The sequence below is a fragment of the Berghia stephanieae genome, chromosome 3 (genome assembly GCF_034508935.2).
Source record: "Berghia stephanieae isolate SIO BIC M18660-M18661 chromosome 3, UCSD_Bste_1.3, whole genome shotgun sequence".
In the NCBI taxonomy this organism is placed as follows: domain Eukaryota; kingdom Metazoa; phylum Mollusca; class Gastropoda; order Nudibranchia; family Aeolidiidae; genus Berghia; species Berghia stephanieae.
In genome coordinates, this window is record NC_088362.1 from 35,292,964 (window position 1) to 35,305,463 (window position 12,500).

Here is a 12,500-nt window from a genome sequence, read left to right on the forward strand (position 1 = left end):
CAGGTTTTACTATCGATGGCATGTGTCTAAGTAAAATACCAACTGTTCTACCGCTTGACCCACAGAAAACTATGTGTAAACTTAAACATTTGATCGAGAAAATTGCGTGAAAACTAGTCACATAAATAGTAACAATGACCAGAGAGAGGTCAATTTCATTCTCGTTACTGTTTATAAACAACTAAATATGTTTGTCCGAGCACGAGTGAAGTTGTGTCAGAAATGCCATGTTTTGATTGGTTAAAAATCTACTGGTTAATTGTTTTTTGACGAATTTATTTGTTAGTATCAGGCTATGAGTTAACGAAGGCTGCGGTTTTAGCCACGCTTTAGTATGTAGCTGCCCCTCCATTTGCCCCCAAGAGCAAGGAAATTTCTGACACTGAAATTTTATTTTTATTCCATTAACTCCCTATTCCCATCCACCACCCACCCCCAGTCCAAAATGAAAAAAAAAAAACCCAAAAAACGAAGGCAGATTTACCTCCTTAGATGTATGTTTGTCTTCCAATTTCCTCTGGAATTTACCAATGCGTTTCCTCATAGAATGAATGAGAATGAATGGCCGTCTTTGTACTAACACTGGCCATTATTCTTCTCTGTGTCAACATACAACACACAAAGAGTGGGGCGAAATTCTGTCAAACAAAACCCTAGGGGTGTAAGGTGTCCCTGTGTGATTTAAATAAACCCGAAAGTCACCCGATCAAAATATATTAGCAGCCGAGTTATCATTAAATCATGGACATATTATTGTTGTGTTCTTTTAAACAAAGTGAATACAAAACGGATAGGAGTTGTGAACTATAAAAGGCAATGTAGACATAAGTGAATATAACAGCTTCCAAAAAAAAAAGAAGAAGAAGAAGAAGAAGAAGAAGAAGAAGAAGAAGAAGAAGAAGAAGAAGAAGAAGAAGAAGAAGAAGAAGAATACGGAGCTTTTCGAGCTCATAACCCTTCTTCAGTCAATAACAATATTGATTGAAGAAGAGTTTGAGCCCGAAACACGGGTTTAGTTTAATTTTGTTCTTTTTTTCTTTCTATTTGAAGCTTTTATATATTTAGTTTTGTATACATTACTTTGTTATTTGAAACCAGGAATAATGTTTCGTCTTTTATCTCTGACAATATGTTATCTAGGGTTTGTGTTTTGGTGTGAATTGTGATAATAATATTATCATAAGGTCAATTGTTTATTCTAAGAATTCGTTCAGAGGATGAAAGGTAAGGTCAAAGGGTGTGCATATTCACTTCATCACCACTGCTTTTGTTGCCCAATTTGACGAGATGCAATTTTTTGTGAGATCATAATGTATATTTTTGTGTGTCTTGATAGTTTGTAATACCGAAGGTCAAGGATATTGTCTTGTGTATCTATTTATATCTATATATCTGTTTATCTATCTATCTATCTATATATCCATCTATCTATCTATCTATCTATCTATCTATCTATCTATCTATCTATCTATCTATCTATCTATCTATCTAATACTTACCTATCTACCTATCTATTTTATCTATCCAAATGTGCCATCCTTTTATTCATGTCATTGGCACAAGAGTGCAAGATAATTCATTCAGAGAGCCAGGTTAGGAAACGTGGAAAAACAACAAAAATCCCTGAGATATTTTAGATGATGATGTTTTTGTCACGAGACCAACATGACCCCTGAGTCAAATCCATACAAAATTTTCCAGTGAAGAAATATTAATACAAAACTATTCTTTAATCCTGAATAAATTTGTGTATGGAACTAAATGTAGTGCGGCTATGTGGTCTTGTGGTATGACACTCGCTTTCGGATCGGAAGGTCCTGGGTTCGAGCCTCGCGCTCGGCGCATAGTTGAGTCCTTGAAAAAGGCTCTTTACTCACATTCTCTCACTGTACTCAGGTGTAAAATGAGTGCCTGGCCATTAACAGCGTTGTCTTAGTCCGAAAATTTGTAATATCGCCTAACAGGCTGCATGTGCCGTCCTACATGTTAAAATGTTGCTGTTGACCAGGGACCCCCTGTAAAGCGCTTTGAGCACGTTTAGGGGATATTGCGCTATATAAAAGCTCAATTAAAAAAAAAATTCAAGTCTGGAAATCCAATAGGGTTCAACAGTCTTGACGTCACTTCCCTTGTAATGACGCATAGTAACTGGTTCTAAACTATCGTAACAATGGAGGACGCCATTATCCTCATCACCGTCCTTATGAAATACTTCTCCGACGAGCATAAAAGTGTATCCAGAGGAGAAAGACATTATAAGTCTGACCATGTTTTGACTTTTATACATTCTGATCACATGACGTGTGAAAAAGTTCTAGCCAGCATGAAGAAAAGAAAGTACCGATTTTCTTTGTGTGAACCAAGCTGCTGGTTGCTGGGCGGACGTGACATCAGACTATTGAATCCTATTGTTATGGTCTCCTTACTGTAATGGAAATACATACTCTCAAAATAACGCAAAATATTCTCCATTAGAAGAATGTTAAAACAAACCATTTATTGGTTTCGGTTATCAGACCTGCAGAAATGTTTATGTTTATGGATGTTGTCAAGCTTGTAAATACTTATCTTTTACTCATTCTTTCCGCGCACCACCCGAGATTCACATCGCATCATATTCTTCCGTCACATTAACATAATCATCAAGGGTTACACAGGTCAAATGACCTTTAAATATCCATCAGCCAGTTCAACTGGTGAACAATTTACCCATCTGCTTTTCAAGTACAGGAAAATTGCCACATTTTTTACGGACACAACCAGTATCTTACACATCAAAATATTTGAAGATGGAACGGAACTATCAGAACTTCAATTTATTTTGTAACGATTGTTTGTGTGAACATAATTGCCAACACATATGTTTTATCCTTGCTGCTCTTGAGATTTAACAAAACAATTTTTTTTTATCAATTTTCTGAAATAATGGGGAGCGAGGATAGATCAGACCTGCCTACGATTGCGAAAAATTCGTAGAATTACGAAATTTCGGTTCCAATTTCAGCAATTCATGAGCATTTCAAAGTCATTTAAATAATGAAAAATGAAAGTTTGGGACCAGGCTTTATTATAATTTAGAGGTTCTTGAAGTGTAATTTAATCCTCTTGAGGGTAAATTGTTGAACTGTAAAGTTAACAATAGCGACGACTACTATTTGTATCACTTAAAAACTACAAAATTTTACACTTTCCAACAGGTAAGTCTCATAGAGTCAAACGATTCCTGTCATTTAGACAAATACTATGAGCCTCACACTTCCAAGCAAACTTTCAAATCTAAGACAATTTGGAGTTCGTTACAGATATAGATATTTTTTGAAAAAAAATCCCAAGAAAAACATACCTGTCTTCAAGTTTTTCTTTGCTCTCCTACAATGAATATGTCTTCAATATTTTTGTTATTCATCATCTCTTCAGAAGAATCAGCGCCATCTGCCGTACGGAGCCAACCACCAGTCAAGGTTGTTGTGACGGAACCGGAAGAAGTAGAAAACAAGGAAAATGTCCAGCAACAACAACAACAACAACAACAACAACAGGATGATGTCATAACTCAGAGACAAGCAGACGTAAGGTCGAATGATGGGAGAGAAAGTGACACAGAGCGTGAAAAGCAAGACAAGGCAGAAATGGATTATCGTCAAAATGTGGAAAACGAAAGGAGTTATACAAGGAAAACTGAGCAAGACAATACAGTGTAAGTTTTGTATCATGCTAGTTCTGTCTCCAAGTTGTTTTGGTAGATAGTTGCAGTTGTGTTGTTGTTCTTTCTTTTGTTATTGTTTTGTTGTTGTTTTTTTGTGTCACACTGTTGTTGATGCTTCTAATAACGATCATTGGAAGCATACTATGGTGGTGCTGGTGGTGAAAGGTGAGGTAATGTAATGATGATGATGTTGCTGATGATGATGATGCTGATGATGATGATGATGATAATGATGATGATGTTGCTGATGATGATGATGATGATGATAATGATGATGATGATGATGATGATGATAATGATGATGATGATGATGATGATGATGATGAAGATGAAATATGTAATGGTGTTGCGTGGAATATGATTATGATGATAATCACTTGACAAATGTCCACAAAATGTTATCTCCTAATCTTAATACGCTGAGAAGTATAGTTCACTAATGAATCACATAGGCAATGTTATACTGCAATTCCATGCATTTGTCAAAGCACATCGTGATTAGTACTCACAAACTAGAAAATTTCTCTATCCTGCTGGTCGACAAGTACTGAAGATGGTAATGGAACAGAAGCAACGAGAGAACATCTCAGGGTTGAGGGTCGGGTGGGGGGAGGGGGGGGGGGTGAAGAAAGATTTACGACCACAAGGGCTACCCTTCGTGAAGTCATAGCCTGATAGTATAGCCCTCTTAAATTTCTAGTTTGCTTTGTCTGATAGTCAAGTTCAAGTCAAGTCACTCTCCTGATCAAGGAGGTCGTTGTAGAGGAAACATCAGAGATGATTTTGCGACAAGAGCCCTCCATCCAAAACTGTCCTTAGTTCATACCTGTAAAGTGAACACTTCCTTGTGCGGTTCGAGTCCCACTCTGAGCGGTGCATAGTTGAGTCCCTGGTAAAAGGCTATTTCCTTACATTCTCTCACCGTACTGGGGTGAAAAATGAGTACCTGCCTGTTAACAACTCTGTCCGAAAAAAAATGTAACAGGCATCATGTCTCGTCTTACATTTTGTGTTGATGTTGGCTAGGGACCCTTTGTAAATCGCTTTGAGCATGTTTGGTGGATATTGCTCTGTGCACAAGCTCAAGTTTTTGATATGGTAAAGCGCTCAACAAATGCAATTTTCTCTAATTATCAAAGAGGAGTACTCAGAGCGTATTTCGTGTTTGTCAAGACAGTTCTGAAAAGAGCCAAATCTAAAGATGATTTTAAAAAAAACAAACCGTCGAATGGACAATGTCGTAAGTGTTTTGGACGACTGTACAAAGGATTTGGGTTGTTTCCAGAAAAAGGGCGTTCTCCACATGAGAGGTTGGTAGGAGCCCTTTCTGATTCTGATGACCATAATATATGCATGGCTGCCAAGTGGTTAGAGTGCTTCGAAGCCAATTTCGACTTCATAAGTGGCAAAACAGAATCTCACGTGGCCACATACTAATATTACAGTGACCCATTTGAAAAAAAAACTAATCGGTAATAGAAACGCGATTCTCTCTGTGGCTAATTTTGGCACACAAACGTGGCCATCTGGCAGCCCTGATGTGTGTGGTGATTTGGCAAAACCTGTCGGATGTCGCATGAGCGAAAACTGTGAAAAATCGTTATCTGCATGATTTCCGTTGTTTTCTTTTTTTACTTCATCGTTTTTATCATCTATCTAACTACCTCCTCACGGAAGGATTTTACAATTTGAAGCTTATAGATAATTTAATTAATTTTTGTCCCCTCACCTCTATCAAAGAGAAATGCTTTCAAAATTGATCTAACCACATAGAGGAGGGTTTAAATTCAGAGCTGAGAAGCGCTATTTTTACCAAACCCCAACATATTATTACATATCATTCTTTTGGGCATTTTTTTACTCTTTGAAATACAAGTAAGTGCGCATGAATACAAGCTACAATTGAGTCAATAATAATTTTAGTAATTTGTCAATGATGTTTGTTTGATCTTGTGTCACACCTCACACTGTCCATCCAACAGACCCCGGCAGAGAGTCCAACCCAAGAACATCACAGATTTCAACGTGAAGATGACAGAACTGTTGGACGAATTGGACAACCCGAAATTCCACCATGTGGATCAGGATTTCCCCATCGAGGAGTTAACCAGTGTGGTCCAGTCTATTTCTGGGTCTGTTAACGAGTACAGGTGTGTTATCATCATTAGCGTCGTCGTGGTCGTGGTCATCGTCATTGTCGTCGTCATCATCATCATCATCATCATCATCATCATCATCATCATCATCATTATCATCATCATCATAATCATCATCATCATCACATCCACCATTAACACCACCACGACCATTCTCCTCCTATTGTCCTCCTCCTCCTCCTCCTCCTCCTCATTATCATCATCGTCGTCATCATTCATCATCATCATCATCATCATCATCATCATCTTAAATTTTTCTTCTTGACCTTCTTCTTGTTCTTCTTGTTATTCTTGTTCTTATTGCTGTTGTTGTTGTTGTTCTTCTTCTTCTTCTTCTTCTTCTTCTTCTTCTTCTTCTTCTTCTTCTTCTTCTTCTTCTTCTTCTTCTTCTTCTTCTTCTTCTTCTTTTCTACTCTCCTCCTCCCCTCCTCCTCCACAACACCCTACCACCAACACCTCCTTCTCCTGCTTCCTCCACTTCTCCAATTCTTTCCTAAACGTCTCCTCATGCCCCTGTCCCCATCTCTCCCCCTCCGTCCCCCCTTACTCTCCTCCACCCGGCCTTCTCATAAACTTCCTTGCCTTCTAATGCTTCTTTTCCTGTTTTTCCACCCCATCTATCACCAGATCGCAGTCGATCGACACACAAAATCAGATGGAGGAACTTCGAGACGTCATGAAAAAGATTCGTGAAAATCTACACTTTAGTGTGACAAGGCAAGCCATGGATCTCAGAGGTGGTAGGTGAAATGTTTTCCTCCTCCTCCTCCTTCTCCTGCTCCTTCTCCTCCTCTCCTACTTTTTTCCTCCCTCCCTTTCCTCACTCCCTCTCCTTTCTTCCTCCATCCTCTCTCTCTTCCTCTCTTCTCCTCATCCTTTCTTCTCCTCCTCTTCTTCTTCTCCTCTCCCTCCTCTTCTATTTTCTCCCCCCCCTTTTTATATTACTCCTTCTCCCCTCCTCTTCCTTGTTTTCCTCTCCTCCTCCCCTTCTTCCTCTTCTTCCCTTTCTCATTTAAAAGCCCCTCATCACCCTCCTCTCCTTCCTCCCCATCCTCTTCCCCCTCCGCCTTCTCTTTCTCCTCCTCTTCCTCCCCTCCTTCCAATTCTCCTCCTACAACTACTTATCTTCTACTCTCCCTTCTCCTCCTCCTCCTCCTCCTCCTCCTCCGCCTCATTTTCCTCCCCCTCCTCCTCCTCCTCCTCCTCCTCCTCATCATCATCATCATCATATCATCACCATTACCGTCAGTACCACTCAGGTCAAAGTCATATACCCACAATAACAATATTCCGGACTAAACTAATGCTTTTCCACTTCACCCTTTCATTATCCTGTTGACACGGCGATCAGATCAATAACTTTATTATAAGATCTCACTATGACAAAAAAGACTTTATTACTTTTGGCCATTTTTTTTATTTTTACATCAAATTATATCAATAAATAAGATGACACACAGTTTGGCAACATTTCTTAAGAAGTCCTTCAGAACCAATAGTAACACGGAGCTGGAATTAACCCCGGTTTCTACTGCGTGAAACGGACAAATGCAATTGCTTGTTATCCATTGGATATGACGCTCGTCTATCTATCTGTCTGTCTGTCTATCTATCTATCTAGTTCTCACTAAATTGTATCAATCAGACTATAAACGGTTGAGGTTACACATAGTTTTGTGTGTTGGTAAGTTAAATTCGGTTGGCGGATGTTGTGACTATTTTACCTAAACGCATAGCATCAGTAGCAATCATTCTTATAAACGTGGATTCAAGCTGTAACGGACCTCTTCAAAGCTGTATTATGTTAGGATGAACCATGTGCCAAAAAGTGTATGTGCACTTATTTGCAGGTCTGATAACCTAATTTATTGTTGTACTGACAATCTCGAATAATGACGCAAAATATTGTCCATTACAACAATGTTAAACTAGGCCCATAATTGAGTTCGGATGTCAGACCTGCATATGTACACGTCGTAAAACGTGGATTTAATATTTGAATAATCCAAAAACATGGAATTTAAATTCTTGTCATTTTAGGAAGTTATTGATGCTTTTCATTTAACCAATAAACTCACAACATTCGCCAGCCGGAAATAACGTACCAACATATAGATAGTATGCAGATGACGTCACTCAGGCCTTTGTTATTGTTTTTGCCATCCGCGTTTGTGAGTTGTTCTCACTAAACTGTATTAACAAGACTATAAAAGTTCATAGTTACACAGAGTTTGTGTGTTGGTCTGTTATACTTCCGGATGGCAATGTTGTGAACTCCTTGGCCAAGCGCATTCTATCTATAAAGCTTCGTGTAACCTTGAACGTTTATAGATAGAGCAAAGATGACGTCACTCAAGTCTTTGTTGTTGTTTTTTGCCATCCATGTTTGTGAGTGATTCTCACTAAACTGTATTGTCCAGACTATAAACGTTTAAGGTTACACATCGATTTGTGTGTTGGTCCGTCATATTTCCGGATGGCAATGTTGTGAATGTCTTAGCCAAGCGCACACTATCTATAGTCTGAGTAATACAGTTTAGTGAGAACTGCTTGTAAAAATGGCTTGGTAAAAAACAATAACAAAGACCTGAGTGACGTCAACTTCGTTCTATATAATATACCAACAATTTTTAAACTAAATATGTATGTATGTATGTATGTATATATATATATATATATATATATATATATATTATATATATATATATATATATATATATATATATATGTATATATATATATATATATATATATATATATATATATATATATATATAAATATATATTTAACTTTAGCCATCGAACTGGACCGGACATACAGTTCAACAGTCGTGACGTCACTTCCCTCGTAATGACGCATAGCAACTGATTCTAAACTATTGGAACGATGGCGGACGCCATTTTCTCCATCACCGCCATTATGAAATACTTCTCCGAAAAGCATAAAAGTGTATCCAGAGGAGAAAAACATTTTTCATCTGATCATGTTTTGACTTTTATACATTCTGATCCCATGACATGTGAAAAAGTTCTAGCCAGCATGAAGAATAAAGAGTACGGTACCAAATTTATTTGTTTATGACCACGCTGATGGTTGCCGGGCGGACGTGACATCAGACTATTGAATCCTATTGTTGTGCTCAACAGTGGTTGAAGCGCAGACCGCTTATTCTATACATAATTCATAAACGCCATTTGTGACTGACTGGGTTTTAACTCCATGTTTTTATCAATTTAATGGGATGTCACATGCCTTTGGTATGCCTTACCAATGGTGATACAGGTTGGTATGAATGCATGTAGTAGTGTAGTATGTAGTAGCTAGTGTAGTCTTAGAGTAGTAGTAGTAGTAGTAGTGTAGTAGTAGTAGTAGGTAGAGTAGTAGTAGTAGATAGTAGATAGTAGTAGTAGTAGTAGTAGTAGTATGTAGTAGTATGTTTAGATAGTAAGTATAGTAGTAGTATGTAGTATATGTAGTAGTATAGTAGTTAGTAGTATTAGTATGTAGTAAGTGTAGTAGTAGTAGTAGATGTAGTAGTGTAGTAGTAGTAAGTATAGTTAAGTAGTAGTAGTAGTAATGTTAGGTAGTAGTAGTAGTAGTAGTAGTAGTAGTAAGTAGTATGTTGAGTAGTAGTAGTAAGTAGTAGTAAGTAGTATTTAGTAGTATAGTAGTAGTGTAGTAGTAGTATGTAGTATATAGTAGTAGGTAGTAGTAGTAGTATAGTAAGTAGTGTAGTAGTAGTAGTAGTAGTAGTAGTAGTAGTAGTAGTAGTAGTTAGTAGTAGTATAGTAGTAGTAGTAGTATAGTTATGTTGAGTAGTAGTTAGTATGTAGTAGTAGTAGTTAGTAGTAGTAGTAGTAGTAGTAGTAGTAGTAGTAGTAGTAGTAGTATTTGAGGATAGTAGTATAGTAGGTAGTGAGTAGTTAGTAGTAGTAGTAGTAGTATTAGTAGTAGTAGTAGTAGTAGTTTAGTAGTAGTAGTAGTGGTATTAGTAGTAGTAGTAGTGGCAGTAGTAGCAACAGCAGCAGCAGCAGCATCAATCGCAATAGTAGTTGTAGTAGTAATAGTCATGGTAGTACTAATACCGTGTGAAACTATAAATACCTTGATATGTATCATCAAGAATTATATTGACACGAGGACCAAATGTATCAGGTCTTTCCTCGAGGTCAATATATTGCCGATTTAGGTTTAAAATCATATTAGCCCCATTAGCCCCATAACACGTTATCTTACATATTTGGCCAATTGGACTTTTTGCAACGCTAAGGCTCGGAATCACTGGACCAATCATCACCCAATTTTGCACGGTGTTAAAATTGACAATAAAATGAATTGCGTGTAATATAAAATTGTTTAGACCGATTATGTGATGATTTTATCGCAAAATCAAACTTGTTTCATCAAACCCCATTGGAAAAAGACGCAATCATTTTTAGCACGTGGGTTGTGTGTCAACCTTCCAGTTTCCACATGTTTCCTTGTGTTCTACTAACGACAACTCACTGGACGCTGCAAAAAAAAAAACAAACAAACAAACAAACAAACAAAAAACAAAAAAAAAAAAAAAACAACAACAAAAAAAGCAAACAAACAAACAAACATAAAACTTTAAAAAATGACGTCAAACTATAAGTCCTAGCGGATTCTAGTGTCAGGCTATCAGTTAACGATGGCTACTTGTAGTTTGACGTCATTTTTTAAGATTTGTACACCGTCTAGTGAGTTGTTAGTAGAACGCAAGGAAATAAGTGATTCCATTGGTTGAGCTATTGAATACAACTCACGATTTGTTTTCTTTTGTGGCCAGAGACTTGTCTTTTGAGGTCATTTTTTGGTCAGTGTCAGGTTATAAGTTAACGATGGATACGGTGTCAGGCTATAAGTTAACGATAGATACGGTGTCAGGCTATAAGTTAACGATGGATACGGTGTCAGGCTATAAGTTAACGATGGATACGGTGTCAGGCTATAAGTTAACGATGGATACGGTGTCAGGCTATAAGTTAACGATGGATACGGTGTCAGGCTATAAGTTAACGATGGATACGGTGTCAGGCTATAAGTTAACGCTGGCTACAGTGTCAGGCTAAAAGTTAACGATGGATACGGTGTCAGGCTATAAGTTAACGATGGATCCGGTGCCAGGCTATAAGTTAACGATGGATACGGTGTCAGACTATAAGTTAACGATGGATACGGTGTCAGGCTATAAGTTAACGATGGCTTCGATCTGACCCCGTATTTTGTTTGAACAAAGACGAAAGGGGGTATTATAATTATTCATTGATATTGATATTACAAAATAAAATCGCGGAGTCAGTCAGACAGTTTATGACAACGTGAATTAAAGCAAAGTGATAATGTGTATCGCTTCAAAAATATTTTACGATTTTATACGGCAATAAAAGGGATAGATATGTAATAAAACAAGGTTAGAATGCCTCGATGTCAACTGTCCGCGTGTTTCTCAGCTAGCGGTGTATTACAAGATTGAAAGTGAAAGGAGGAAAAATAAATATCTCGTTTATGGCGACGTTTTACGAGATTGTACGTAATCTGTAATCTCGCTACGTGGGTCGCTGTCAAAATGACTTAACGGAACTACTTTATCAATAACTGCCGTAGTCTGGAAAAAAACCCTCCAAACAAACGCGTATTTAAAAATTTGGCCAGAAAATTCGTCCTATAAGTATTGATCGTTTTAAATAACCCTCGTCATGGTAAAAACTCTCAAAATTGGGATTTCCCGAGGTCCCAGGCGGAAGGGTTTTGTCAAGATGAGGGTCATTTAAATCAAACGATAATTGAAGGATGAGTTTTATGGCCAAAATATGTAAATACGTGTCTTTCCAGAGTTCAGCAGTTAACTGGTAAAATCGGCCACTGGCACCGAGATAAAATTCTGCTGCGCCTACAACGAAAGAATACATTTTGTTCCATTTCGTCTTTGAACATTTTTACATAATGTATTGCTATTTCAGATGTTGAATTATTTTGAATCCTGGGATTTCTTGTTTCAAATTGATGAATTTTAACAAGTTGGAGAAGAAGAGGTGTGGAGGGAAGGGGTGGGGGGGGGGGGTGTTGTCACTGAAACAACTGAAAATATGAAATGACAGAAAATGTTTTCGAGTTAAGACGAATAAAAGGCGTTTTTTTCCTTATGACGATAGACTGTTGTTACACATTTCATGTCATTCGTTGGAATCGCAGTCAATGGAATTCAAATCATTTCATTTATGTGGTCTACTATGTGGTCTAGTGGTATGACGCTCGCCTTCGGACCTATCGGTCCACTTTTCGAGTCCCGCTTTGAGCACAGGCTCTTGACTCACATTCTCTAATAGTATACGCAGGTGTAAAATGAGTACCTGGCCGTACAGGTGTATGCCATTAATTCAGACACGGTTGTCCCGGTCCATAGTAAATTCCAACTAAAATGAACGGAAAATAAGAGATATTCAACTTTTTAAAGGGTGTGATAGAACTTTTGGAACATGGTATAGATAGATAGATAGATAGTTGGATAGATAGTAGGATAGATAGATAGATAGGTAGATAGATAGATGGATGGATGGATGGATAGATAGATAGATAGATAGATAGTAGGATAGATAGATAGGTAAATAGATAG

The 12,500-nt window shown here is 37.7% G+C and overlaps 1 protein-coding gene across 1 annotated transcript in view; it reads left to right on the forward strand.

Moving 5' to 3' along the window:
- The window catches only part of LOC144967635 (death domain-containing protein 1-like), an 84,558-nt gene that overhangs the window by 12,086 nt on the left and 59,972 nt on the right, over window positions 1–12,500 (forward strand). The window contains exons 3-5 of the mRNA XM_078905148.1: window positions 3,418–3,697; window positions 5,689–5,856; window positions 6,490–6,602. Coding sequence (XP_078761274.1) covers window positions 3,418–3,697; window positions 5,689–5,856; window positions 6,490–6,602 — 561 coding nt within the window. The remainder of the gene's footprint in view (window positions 1–3,417; window positions 3,698–5,688; window positions 5,857–6,489; window positions 6,603–12,500) is intronic.